This window comes from Zeugodacus cucurbitae, chromosome 2 (assembly GCF_028554725.1).
Source record: "Zeugodacus cucurbitae isolate PBARC_wt_2022May chromosome 2, idZeuCucr1.2, whole genome shotgun sequence".
In the NCBI taxonomy this organism is placed as follows: Eukaryota; Metazoa; Arthropoda; class Insecta; order Diptera; family Tephritidae; genus Zeugodacus; species Zeugodacus cucurbitae.
The window spans coordinates 76,101,097-76,114,568 of record NC_071667.1 but is presented as its reverse complement, the minus strand read 5'-3'; the positions used below and the strand labels follow the sequence as shown (position 1 = coordinate 76,114,568).

The window sequence follows — 13,472 nt, the reverse complement described above, 5'->3', positions numbered from 1 at the left end:
TGACCTACCTGCTACATCAAAACTACAAAAATGGGTCCGGAAAAAAAATCAGTTCTATTTTCTAATAAATATATGTCTGTATTTATAGAAGTTATAATTTCGAACTCGTTGTATTAAAAATAGAAAATTTGTTGCGTGTGCCAGTGCGTATGATGAATTTTTGAATGTGTCGCGTGTGCGAGCACTTTTCTACATAACCAAAGAAACACACCGGTTGAAGCAAACAAATATGAGATATGTTTATCATTTAGTGATTGTAGTTTGCTTGGAGTGCAACAGTTCGAAGTTTTTGTGGCTGCCAAAAGCTATTGAAATGAGTATAACAACCTTGTTCTCATATGTACTGATATCCTCGTTATATCTAAACAACACACAAGCAGCGAATATCTTAATGATAACCATGGGAGGCACTAAGTCACATAAGATACCATTTTTGGCGCTAGCAAATGGACTTATACCCAGGTTAGTAGGGAGTAATTGGAGAGGAATTAAGTAATGGAAGAGTAATTGAGAGGTAATTGAAGAGTAATTAAATAGTAATTTAAAAGTAATTTAAGATTAATTGCGAAGTAATTGAAAAGGAATCGAAAAGTAATTAATTTAAGTAATGGAAGAATAATTTAAAAGTATTTGATAAGTAATTTAATAGTAATTGGAAAGTAATAGAAGAGTATTTGACCATCACAATGTATTAATAAATATCTGCTTGCTTCTTTTCCACAGAGGACACCAAATTACGTTTGTGAGTGGCTTCAAATCGGACGCAATACACAAAGGCTTAGAAGAGGTGGCACCAGTGCCACTTATCAGCTACATACAAGAATATATGGATTTGGATTTGGTTGGTGCGCGTTATGAGAGAAAACCACCGCTAAATGCATGGTATGCTCTACGCTATCCGGCTGAGGTGAGAAAATGTTTTATTCAAACTTCTTAGAATATATTATTTCATACTCCCATCCACAGGCCTGTCAGAGCTTCCTCAGCGACACTGCAACAATCAACTCACTGCTATCGAAAAAGTTTGATTTGGTCATACTCGACGGCGCTTTTCCCGAATGTGCACTCGGTTTAGTGCATCGGCTTACCATGCCATTCATGTATATCAACACGGTTGGCTTCTATACGGGCAGCTTGTCTCTAGCTGGTAATCCGAATGTGTATGCTCTGACACCACATGTCTTCACCACGTTTACACAGTCCATGGACTTCTTTCAACGCTTACAAAATGTTGTTACACATATTTTGGCTGAACTGTTGCACAAGGTGCGTAGATATTTATACTTTTAGAAACCCCTAGCTACTCCGGAAGTAAAAGGTCGCATTAATCGTCAAAACGCTTTGGTCTAGTAGATTGAGCAGTATGGGACTATGTATACTCCACCTGGACTAGTTTTCTCAAGAAATCAGATCGAGAATACTGAACGAAAAAGATAGTCGAGATCGTTGTTTGAACGCCCCTGCAAAAGAAAATATTATTTTTGATGTAGAAAGTATAAATATATCTCATCTAATAGGACGTCTGGGAGAGACAGGTGTTTGTGTGTTTTATGGTCTCTAATATCAGACAGTCCTTTCTCTGAACTGCATTCTCTACAGCACTTATTATAACAGCATATCTTATTCTCTCCCATCCTCAGTATTGCACCGCACAAATACACGCTCTGCTGCAAACGCACTTAGGCCGTGATGTACCACATCCCTACACACTGGGACGCAACGTTTCATTTATACTACAGAACGGGCATGCCAGTGTGACCTACCCACGTCCCTACTATCCTCATGTTGCCGAAATCGCCTGCATTCATTGCCGCCCAGCCCACGCACTGCCACACGAGCTAGAGCAATTTATGTCGTCAGCGCCAGCAGGTGTCATCTACTGTTCGATGGGCTCATCGGTTCGCGCTGCTAATATGCCCGAAGCCTTTCGCCAAATCTTGATACGCACATTCGCCAAACTCCCGGAGTACCATGTACTGTGGAAGTGGGAGGGCAATGCGACACAAATCAGTGACCTGCCGTCTAATGTGCGACTGAGCGCTTGGTTACCGCAACAAGACATACTCGGCCATCGGCGGCTCAAGGCCTTCATCACACACGGGGGCCTACTGAGCATGTACGAAGCAATTTATCATGCGGTGCCCGTGATAATGTTGCCGGTATTCTGTGATCATGATGTGAATGCAGCCAAAGCAGTCGCCGATGGCTATGCCATACAGTTAACACTCGACGCGCAATTGACTGCCGCGAGGTTGGAGCATGCGGTACACAATATTATACGTAACGGTAAATATAAGCGCGCTGTTAGGTGAGTATTGATTAGGATTTCCCTGTATTCCAGCATATTCAAAGCTTATCTACTCACAGAGCCAGACGCGCGCTGCTACTTGATCAGCCGCTGGCACCGCTAGAGACTGCAATCTACTGGACTGAATACATTCTACGCCATCGGGGCGCACAACACTTGCAGGCACCTGCGCGCAACTTGAAGTAGTCTTCCTCTAACTCTTTTTTAAATATTAGCAATAACTCCATGCCACTCTTCTCTCTCTCCTCCTTCAGCTTCTTCACTTACCACTCACTGGATGTTCTAAGCTTCTTTGCTCTGGGTCTCCTGTTGCTGATTGTTCTCTTCGCTGCTGTGCTGAAGTGCCTGCGTCATCGCGTCTTCGGGGACAAAGCTAAAAGAGATTGAGCGCTTTTACACACGGAATGCATGTTTTGCGCACAAAGTGCTAAATTAAAAGTGGTGCACAAAAGCCATTCGCAGGTTCCCCCAATGTAAAGCATTGTAATGATTTGAAAATAGAAATATTCCATAAAGCAGAATTCCCACACGTCTTTTGAAAATGTGTTGCTGGTATTTTTTAATTTGGCGCATTTCACGCAGCAAGCAACGCTCCCCTAACCCCGCAGCGCTTATTTGATATTTGATTGGGCCACCTTACCCACCCACACACCACCTTGGAATGCTTGCTTAGTTCATTTGCTGTCAAGTCAATGCACGCTTCCGAAGTGTATTGGCCGCTGTGCTATCGCAGCACAAAAGGGGCGTGTGTGGGAGGGGTGGGGAGCGCGCGGAGCTTATTGCAATTGTGCGTTCGCTTCCATAATAAATATTACGGGCATGTTGCACATGTCAAAAATGGAAAAAAATGCGGTGCGGAGCGTTGGTGTTAAAATTACATAACTGGAAATTGCTCGAGTGCATTATGTTGTATCATATCAACGAGTGTCGTCGTCGTCGCCGTCTCCTGCTGTTATATACAACTTTCTTTCATTTCCTCACACACTCAGACTCGGCAAATGCTATGATAGGAGTCAGTTAAATTGCTGCATGATTTCATAGAAGGGATGTCCTAAGGTGTACGGAGTTTTTTTAGAAAGAAATACTTCGAAAAGAGAGTGAATATAATATAAATAAGAATAAATACAATATTGAACAGATTCTCCGATTTCACCAAGAGGGTTGGCAGACAACTATGTCGGGAGTACAGAACCCCGGACAGCTAATCTCAACATAGGTTCACCATTGTCAGTTGAATCTCACATTAAAGCAACTGTAGCACCAGAAAATTCAAGAACAGGCGACTCTTTCACCTCTCTCTCGTTCTCTGTCTCTCTCTTTTTTGCTCTCTCTCTCTTTCATACTCTGTGGTTATAATCTATGGATACATTTAAAGAGCATTCTCTCCGTTAGAAGCAATTTCTCTCCTTCTCACTATATATCTCTTTCCTTCAGAAATATGCTCTTCATCTCCTGAGCTCAATGTTTCTTTCTTCCTCTCTCTAAAATTATTACGGATCGTTCCTCATAAACCCTATCTCTTCCTATATATGGTCAACTTGCAAGTATTGAGAGATAAGTATAAGAATAAGGTCACTGATGGATATGGACGAAGTAAATCATAGCAAGACAATCATAGGGTCTGTGATAAGAATTGCTCATACAATCAAAAAAGTATTGATAAACAGTAAAGTTAAGGTTGTGGAACACGTAAGGCCGAGTCGAAGTTAATAAGATGAATGATAAAGATATCTTGACATGAAGCCCATGTTTTAAACTCTAAAAAACATAAAGTCATCATTTCTAACCTAGAATAATTTAGATGTTGGTACTTGGAACTTGGTACTACTCTTGGTATATCTTGGTTTGACTCGATATTTGACCGCGCTCTTATGCGCACATGCGAGTATAAATATTTTCTAAGTATAATATTACCATTAAGAACTCACCTAATGTGTTATCACCCTCTTTATGACTTGTCAAAAAATTGCATCGATGTCATTGTGTGCAATGAAACATAAATGTCACAATGACATTTGCAATTTGATGTGGTTGTTGCTGCCACTTGATTGCGGCTTGTAATGCAATGTGCGGACGCCAGAAGAGCGAAGAGAGAGCTGACGAAAGATGCGAGTTGCAAAACGTTACGTTGCACACCATGGTGTTAGCAAGCGATTGAGTGACAGCCGCAGGATATAACACTCTCTCGCTGTGGTCCGTTGCGCTGTGGCAAGGTTTGTGGCGGGGGATCGCCAAAGCGATTTTTATTACACATAAATAAGTGAGCATCATTCAACAATTCAATCAGTATGACAGCGCAACACGGCAACAACTACTTTCACAACACACATACAATCATACAACACAAAAGCAACAACAACAATTGTGAGCTGATGCTTGCAATGGCTGCTACACCGTTACAATACGTCGACCATATCAAGATGTCATCCACTCGCATCTCATATCCCACGGGCTGGTAGCTGATGCTGGGTGGTATGTAGATGCGTGTGATTTGTGTGCGTATTTTATGCGTTTCAATAAATTCTGCCATAAATCGAGTGTGGCATGTCTTGTGTTATTAGAAGAATCAGCGAACGGTAGTCGGGTGCAGTGAAATGGAAGGTTTAGCTTTCAAGCAACCATATCGATAACACCACCAGCAGCAAAATAACATTGTCATCGCGCAGAGCACATTGAAGTAATACGAACATTGAAATGCATGTATTAGATACTTTCTGTGCGGCGGTGGAAGGACGCGTGCAATTGCTAAGCTCGGTGGCAACGAACTTTGGCCGCTTGGTTACATGAGCTTTGTCGCTGTGCGATTGTGAATTTCTTAAGAGATAGAGAGAACTGAGAGGATAGAAGAATGGTGGGACTGAATGCAATGAATATTATGTTTCTGATGAAATCCCCAATCATCATCCCATAAAAACACTCGAACCCATAATTTAATCAAATTTGATCCTACGTGACTTCTCTAAAGATAAACAAACCTTACTCATGCGTTTCTAATATTACATTAATCTATAAAATATACGTAAACCACACCTCACGCAACCTCATTAATCATAAGCAAACCAGATCTCACGTGACTCCTTAAAATTTTTACAAACCTGACGTCAAATCAGTTTAAAATTTGGAATAAGCTAACTCTACGCAAATCTTCGAACTAAAAAGTGGCACATTCTCACCTGACTTTCTAAATTCTAAACGAATCTGATCTATGCAAAACTGACCCCACCTAACCCCTTAAATTGTAACCAATGTTCAAACCTAATATCATATTAACATCATGTTAGCTCCTAAAACAAACCCCGTATTTTAAATGAACCCATAAAACATAAGCAAGCCTGAATTCATGTGACTCCATATAAACAATTCTGACGTCACGTGATTCAAACTCAACCTGAAGTTACATGACGCTTCATAATATATACAAGCCTGACTCCATAAATTCTAAACGAACACATGACTACTTGACAACTCAAAATTTAACAAAGATGTTCTTACATGACGCTTAGAAACGTAAACAAATCCTTGCCAAAGATCGTTGACTTCAACCAAAATGTAACCAAACCTGGACAAAGGTCATTACCCTCAGCCAATAACACAGGACATTGATCAATGACCTCGACCAACAATGTAAACAAACCCCTGTCAAAGGTCATTGACATGTAAACAATCTCAGGCCAAAGGTTAATGACATCCGTCAAAATTGTAAACAAACCTCTGTCAGAGGTCATTGACCTCAATAAAAATGTAAACAAACCCTGACCAAAAGTCAATGACTTCGACCCAAAATGTAAACAAACCCCTGTCAAAGGTCATTGACCTTAGCCAATATTTAAACAAACTCAGGCCAAAGGTCAATGCCCTCGGTAAAAATTGTAAACAAACCCTTGTCAAAGGTCAATGACCTCAACCAATGGCCCGCGTTTTGGTTGATTTCAATGATATTTGGACAGATTTTTTTGACGAATCACGTCACGAACAAGTTTGCTACATTTTTTCATTTGGCGTATATATTGGTTATTATGTGAAATATCTTAAACAATTTTTGTAGAATATTTGCGCAGTATTTTGGCTAAAATTAATTTGGTCAATGTAATCAATATAGTTACAGTGGGACTTTCATAACTCAAACTTCCTTAACTCGAAGTTCTCCATAACTCAAATTCTTGAATTGGCAATAGAAGTAACATTTCATACAAATTTCCTTCCATAAATCGAACTTCTCGACCAGGACATAATACAAATTTTAAAATTTAATTATCGAGGCAGAATTGTAAAAGAGTCCCTCTATATCGTATGGAGGCGAACAAAAAATATGATATTACACTTATGGATTGCATAAATCATCTAACACAAGGCATGGGATACAGAGGTCAAGAGCCAAAAAATAGCAAACTGCATCAAACAAAATCACAGAATATACATACGTTTTAACGTATGTATGTTCATAAAACTTTATGAGAAGTAAATAAGTAAAACTGTGTATACTCGAAGTCGCTCTAACTCGAAGTTTTTTTGTGGATTATGGTGATTCGGGTTAGAGAAGTTCATTAAACTTTTTTTTTCATTGAAGGATCATATTGTTTTTTTTATATTTATCAGATGGAGTTAATGAATTTTCAGTCAAATACCTGCATAATAAATCTGTAATAATCTGTCATGTTCAATTACAAAGTTCTACGTTTTCGATTCCAATAGGGTTGTCTTAAACCAATTCTACAATAAATTAAATTAAATTTCGGCTTATATTTTCAGCGATATAATCTATGGGTCTCATTAGCTCGTAGAATTCATAAAAAATGTGCAAATATCTACATTATATGGTAAACCTTCTGAAATTCCTACATTTCACGAATTATTGTCGTTTAAATAACTCAACTTGAAAAGAAAGCTTGGAATTTAAGGATTATCCAAAAATGTTTATAATAATATCTTTCGAAATTGAGTATAGTTCCCTTGAGCTTTACTAGAAGACGTCTAGAAATTTATACCCCGAAAAAGCTACGAGATTTTCGGATGATTTGTTTGAGTACTGTTGGTCAGCTGATAACAAATCGGATTTAGTTATGTCAGAACGGTTAAGAGATATTTATTTGTAGATTTACTATATACTGCTAGTGGGTGAATAAATAAACCTTTGGTTGAGTTTAGAATATAAAATTTTATTCCCAAATTTTCACGAACAAAAATTCTTTAGAATCAATCGTGATAATTTTTTTCAGTGTACAGCTTTCGTTTGATCGAATGTATAGGGCAGTTATTATATAATATTACAGAGCTTTTGTAAGCATATTTTTGTGACAATGATTGGTAAAAGCTCAACACAAAGCACACACAATAAGCTTTCAAAAGCGCAGCTTTAAGCGCCGCTAGATCAAACGCTGGACTCTCTCAGTTACTACTAAGCGCACACACAGTTAGGTTTATATGACTACAAGAGTGAATGGCGATCAAAAGCTGCGCGCGCTGTAGTGCTTGTTGCTGTAAAACCTAAGCCAACTAACAGTTGTTGAAAGCGCTGTCGTGCTAACTACACACTTGATTAGCCACAAGGCCTGACTATGTACGCATGGATATAGTATATAGCATAGTGTTGTTAACACGCGCAACGCCAACCGCCAACTTTATTTACAAAACGCACTCAACACACTCTTCGCACACAGAAAAACCAGTTTGGCAATAAAAGCTTCCACTTTCAATTGGAATGAGGTAAGACTGGCGATCTTACAAATCTCAGCGAACACATTTGAGCGAAAAGGCAAGGCGAACGGTTGGGCTTCGCGAAACTGAGCGGTGTACAAATTAATTAATTAAAGAAAATTAAAAGTAAAAAAAAAAATACAACAAAATATTATTTATACAACGAAGCGAGAAAGAAAAAAATAAAAAAAATATTAATTTGCATATTTCGGCGCTAAGTGAAGACACGAACAACGAAAAATAGCAAAAGCAAAATTATAAAAATATAAAAAACAAAAACAAAAATTTAATTGTTATTATGTTTGAAATGAAACTGGAAATTTAAATTAAAAAGTTTATAGATTTTTTTATGAAAATTAAAGACAGCGAGCGACAAGTGAACGAGGCACAGTGTGTGCGAAAAGTAAATAGACTTTTTTTCGAATTTTGTTTTTGCAAAAAATTTCAAAATTTAACAGTGAATTATGCGTGCGAAATCAAAAGCAGCAAATTGTTTAAAAAATTTCGATAATCAAAAATTATTAAAACAAAAAAATTTAAAAATTTAAATTAAAAAAAAAAAGAAGAAGCCAACTGAAGAAGCGACAAAAAGCAGATAAGCAAATCTACTACCAAATCGGCGTTGTTTTGCACGAGAGCCAGTGTGCGTGTGCGGTGTATGTGTGTGTGCATGTGTGCCATTATTACGAACGCCAATCGTAACGCGCCCAAATAAGCTATCACTACAACAACAACAACAATAATGCGATTAACTAGAGCGAGTTGCGCAAGTGATAATTGAGCAACTAAATAAAATAAAATAAAACATAAAAAAACATATAAAAATAAATAAATAAAAATAACAACAAAAACAAAAACAACAAGTGATCGCCATAGCAATGAGCTGAGGAATAAGCAAAAATACAAAGCAACAAATAATCATATTTTGTATTTCGCTATCAGCTAGCAACAACGCGTTGGATTTTTACACACACACACACTGAAGCAAATAAATAAATAATTTTCGAAAATTACATTGCCAAAGCTGAGCTTAAAATCTTTATCAGCGCAGAATATGCGCAACAGCAATCAGAGGAGGAGACACACGAAATATTAAAATTATATTGAAATATTATCAAACAAATTTTTTATTGTTTTTGTAACTCAAAAGTATAATGAAAACGAACTGCCAGCGAGCAAACACTACGCACGCACACTGCCGCCACTGAGATAGCAAGCGAACCAGCCAGCGAGCGCTCGCAGCTTCCAACGCATGCGCCTAGTCACATAAAGCAGCCAAACGCAGATTACGCCTGCCAACAACAACAACGATAAGCATAAATGCACTGTCATTCCGCGAGTAATTAGTGAAAGAAAGAAATATATTGACAACGGTCACATGAAATTCAGCCAACAGTCGCTACCGATTTGGAGCCACCCGCTAGCAGCTGCACTTCGCAGTTCAGCGCTCGTTTAATAGTGGGCGAATGCAAGGTCATTCAGTGCATAGCACTACGATACACAAACTGCCGCGGCTAGTAAGCCAACGACGAAATTGATACCAAAATAACAACAAAAAAAAAAAATATTTTTTTCTCCAAAAGAAACGCGAAAAGACACTGCGAATATGGAAGGCGAGAAAATGTCCACGTTCTATTCGAGTTCAACTAAGGTGAGTCTAGAAGATAAAGTGTTAGTTTTTGAGAGCTGAAATACTCAACTAATGCGCTCATTTGTACTTAGTTAACAGAATTTTTTTATTTTTTTTTATTATATATATAGCATACAACAAATTTCAATTTGTTAACAATTAGATTTAGTAAACACGAGCGTTCAAATTCAGTTCAAAAACAAATTAAAATTCTATATATTTACATATATAGGAAATATTTTTGTATGTGTGCGCTTATGATTTGAATAACAAAACAGATCTTGCGCTAGTGCTGATAACCCCCGCCTGTTAGGTATGCCTATGCCTTATCACTTGTCTGGATGTCAAATGTTGACCTTTCTTCAACAAAAATATGTACATACATATTAACAGTATAGTCAGTCACATGTGTAATGGTTTATGTTTCACATAAGTACATCAAAGGCACTAATAAAATATTTTATAGATTTAGGGAACATGTTGAAATCAGCTGAAGCCGAGTACTTGAATTGCGTCACAACTATTAGGTGGGTCGTGGGTTCAAGTCGTATATGGTTTCATAAATTGAAATTGTCGAAATGTTTTTTAGAGATGTTTAATACCAAGCCTCTCAAATAAATCAAGAAGCCAAGCGGGAATTTATTAATTGAATACACACCATGTTATATATGACAGATATAAGGAAAAACATGAAAATATTGTTCTATACAATTCTGATCCGATCTTACCTAATATTGTGGTCATATTCCTAAAACAAAATCGGATTAGTTGTTACACCATTTATAACTCAATAGAGACTTTTGATGATCTTTATCTTACTTTTTCGGGTTATCTCCGTTCTATAAACATTACTAGACGTTGACACCGGCTAGACACTACCCAAAAAACAAATTGGAGAAGTATGGATTTCTGATCGTTCTCAAATACATTTCACACTATAACCCAAGACTATCATTCTAAAAGCATCTGAGTTAAATTTTCATACTGTCCCATGTGTTTATTGTCAGTAGGTCGTTTTCATGAATTACATTGCAAATATAGATTTCGCAAAGAATATATATTTTAACCAAAATTAATGAAGACTTGGGATAAAGAGAAATTATCGCTAATCAATATTAAGCTCCACTCTACCAATCTACCAATCATTTTCAATTTTGAGATTTTTCATATAGACATATGAGTTCAGTTTTCACTACTAACGGTATTTGAAAGCCCTGTTTTATGATACCAAAGAAAATTAATTTCATTTAATCAGCATATCACAGAAACATATTTCAACAGTCTTTGTGAAATTTTTATTTACAAATTCCGAAAACTCAGCCGTTGTTACCTCATCTCCCATGACGTGTCCAAAAAAAAGCTCTTGCTGTGTTCATCTCAAATGTAAAACTAAAATATTTTCAATTAAAGAAAATTTAATATATTTTGATATTACATGGATAAATCTCGTTATTGAACAATAAAAACTCAAATTTTCAATAACGAGATTTACAGACTTTGACCAAAAAATGCCTTAAAAACATATGGTCCGATTTCGGCGATTTTTAGAATGGGGCTGCCACACTATAAACATAGTATTTGTGCAAAGTTCTGCACCGATATCTTCACTAGTACTTACTTTATATATTGTAAAGTAAACGATTCATATCGTCTTCAAAGTTCTGGTATATAGGAAGTAGGCGTGGTTGTGAAGCGACAACATATCATTAGGATATAAGGAAACTATTACAAACCAAGTTTCATTGAAATCGGTCGAGTAGTTCCTGAGATATGGTTTTTGACCCATAAGTGGGCGACGCCACGCCCATTTTCCATTTTGTAAAAAAATCTGAGTGCAGCTCCCATCTGCCATTTCTTATGTGAAATTTAGTGTTTCTGACGTTTTTCGTTTAGTAATTTTCAACCTAACTCTAGCTTCCCCCACTTCCCCAAAAAAATTACATTCAAATATGCCCCTTCATAGTGCGATCTTTCATACCAAATGTTAGCTTTATTTATGGCTTAGTTATGGCATGTGTTTTCGGTTTTCGCCATTTTGTGGGCGTGGCAGTGATCCGATTTTGCTCATTTTCGAAAGCAACCTTCCTATTGTGCCAAGTTTCATCAAGATATCTTAATTTTTACTCAAGTTACAGCTTGCACAGATAGACCGACGGACAGGCAGACATTCGGATTTGAACTCCACTCTTCACCCTGATCACTTTGGTATATATAACTATATCTAACTCGTTTAGTTTTGGTTGTTACAAACAACCGTTATGAGAATAAAACTATAATATTCTCTTTAGCAGCTTTGTTGCTAGCAACTTAGTTGCTAGAGTATAAAAATCTTTAGTACATTAACTACATTTTATTATTGCAAAATTTGAACAAAATCGCTACATAACTTTTCGAAAATCGTGTCCACCAGAATGGACGGAACTACTAAAGGGTCTATTTCTTAGAATATTACTCGGAACGATTTAAAATTTTTGGATATTATGTTAAACATAAGACACATATATTCTTTTTTTCAAATTTTGGAACCCATGATATGAACATCCTACAGAGTTGTCGGATGAATTTAAATATAAATTGTTTAGAAATAAAAAATATGAGAATTGGAAGCTACTATTAGATTTAGATACATTTAGGCTTTTTATAAGTTTAATTTTTATATGCAAAGGGTTGCCACACTTATATAATTTCCAATTAAGTGATAAAAACACCCTTTACAAGAGCAAAGACTCATAAACAATAGAAAAATATGTTCTACGTACTTTTGAACAAATTGGGTTAGTAAAACTGATTTTTTGAAGAAAAGACTACTACAACGCCATCTTTGAATGAGAATGTTTCCATACAAAAATATATGTACATATGGATCTCTATTGTATACAAAATTATGTCTTATTAAGCGCGCTGTCGTTACAATCGCATTTTAGTGTTCTAATTCAGCAATTACAACTTCAAGCGAATGTATGTACGTATGTATGTGCTGTGTGTGATTCTTGCAATGGCAAAGTTTTTACGCCATAATTTTATGCTGCATTTTATTGAGCAAGGGAGAGTCCACACAGGTGGCTACATACATATGTATATAGAGCACTAGTATTAGAAAGCAAAATGCATGGCATTCATTACGCAGAAAGCAACAACAACAGCAATGAAAAAGAACAGCAATAACAAACAACAAACAGTCAACAGCTAACAGCAATCAGCAACTAAGTAAGCTAGTAAGTGAGTAAGTAAGTGAATCAAAAGTTAGTGAATGCCTCGAATGTAGTGCAACAGCGAAAATTCTGTTAATGACAAAAAAGGTGATTGGTGGAAAATAGAAATTTATTTATTTTTAACCCGGGCGCATAGACACACACATACACACTCAAGCATGCATGTGCAACAACATGATATTTATGCATTTAGTTATTCAAGCTTAGAGATGAGCGTTTTTTTTTTGTTGTTTGCTAGAGTGCTACCGGAATGGTTGAATGACGGCGACTGCGATTGCTTGGCAGTTGGAAAACTATTTTTAATTATTGCCAACTTTCAATCTACTAAATACCACAAAGCAACAGCCGACAAACAAGCAAAGCAACAAAACAAAACAAACAGATAGACAAGTAGCTGTGTGTCGTTATTGTTGTTGTGCGAGCTGCATTGGAGCATAATAATAGCAAGTGCATTAGTAAACGGGCAATAACAACAACAACGCAAGAAAGATTCTAACAATTAGCAAATTCTGCGAAATGACATTTTCACTTTGCTGCCGCTGCTGGCGCTGTTTACTGTTGTTGCTATTGTTGCCAACGCGCTATTAGCAGCTAGCTAGTGTTGGCTGTTAGCTGTGTTTGTGGTGGC

At 37.0% G+C, this 13,472-nt stretch overlaps 2 protein-coding genes across 2 annotated transcripts in view; both read left to right on the top strand.

The window, feature by feature from the left end:
* The first annotated feature begins 313 nt into the window (after positions 1-313).
* LOC105211389 (UDP-glucosyltransferase 2-like) lies at positions 314-2,494 on the top strand. The gene is made up of 5 exons (XM_054232880.1): positions 314-462; positions 724-907; positions 967-1,266; positions 1,641-2,308; positions 2,368-2,494. Exons 1-5 carry the CDS (start codon positions 314-316, stop codon positions 2,492-2,494), a joined length of 1,428 nt encoding a protein of 475 aa, XP_054088855.1.
* Positions 2,495-7,806: 5,312 nt separating this feature from the next.
* The window catches only part of LOC105211323 (DNA-binding protein D-ETS-4), a 31,617-nt gene continuing 25,951 nt past the window's right edge, over positions 7,807-13,472 (top strand). The window contains exon 1 of the mRNA XM_011182676.3: positions 7,807-9,653. Coding sequence (XP_011180978.2) covers positions 9,609-9,653 — 45 coding nt within the window. The 5' untranslated portion in view covers positions 7,807-9,608. The remainder of the gene's footprint in view (positions 9,654-13,472) is intronic.

What these genes read in the sequence shown, in the direction of transcription:
- LOC105211389 (XM_054232880.1), top strand. Translation starts at nt 314, where the DNA reads ATGAGTATAACAACCTTGTTCTCATATGTACTGATATCCTCGTTATAT. An exon ending in GCAAATGGACTTATACCCAG is followed by an intron (nt 463 to 723) that starts GTTAGTAGGGAG and finishes TCTTTTCCACAG; the next exon opens with AGGACACCAAATTACGTTTG. An exon ending in CTCTACGCTATCCGGCTGAG is followed by an intron (nt 908 to 966) that starts GTGAGAAAATGT and finishes TCCCATCCACAG; the next exon opens with GCCTGTCAGAGCTTCCTCAG.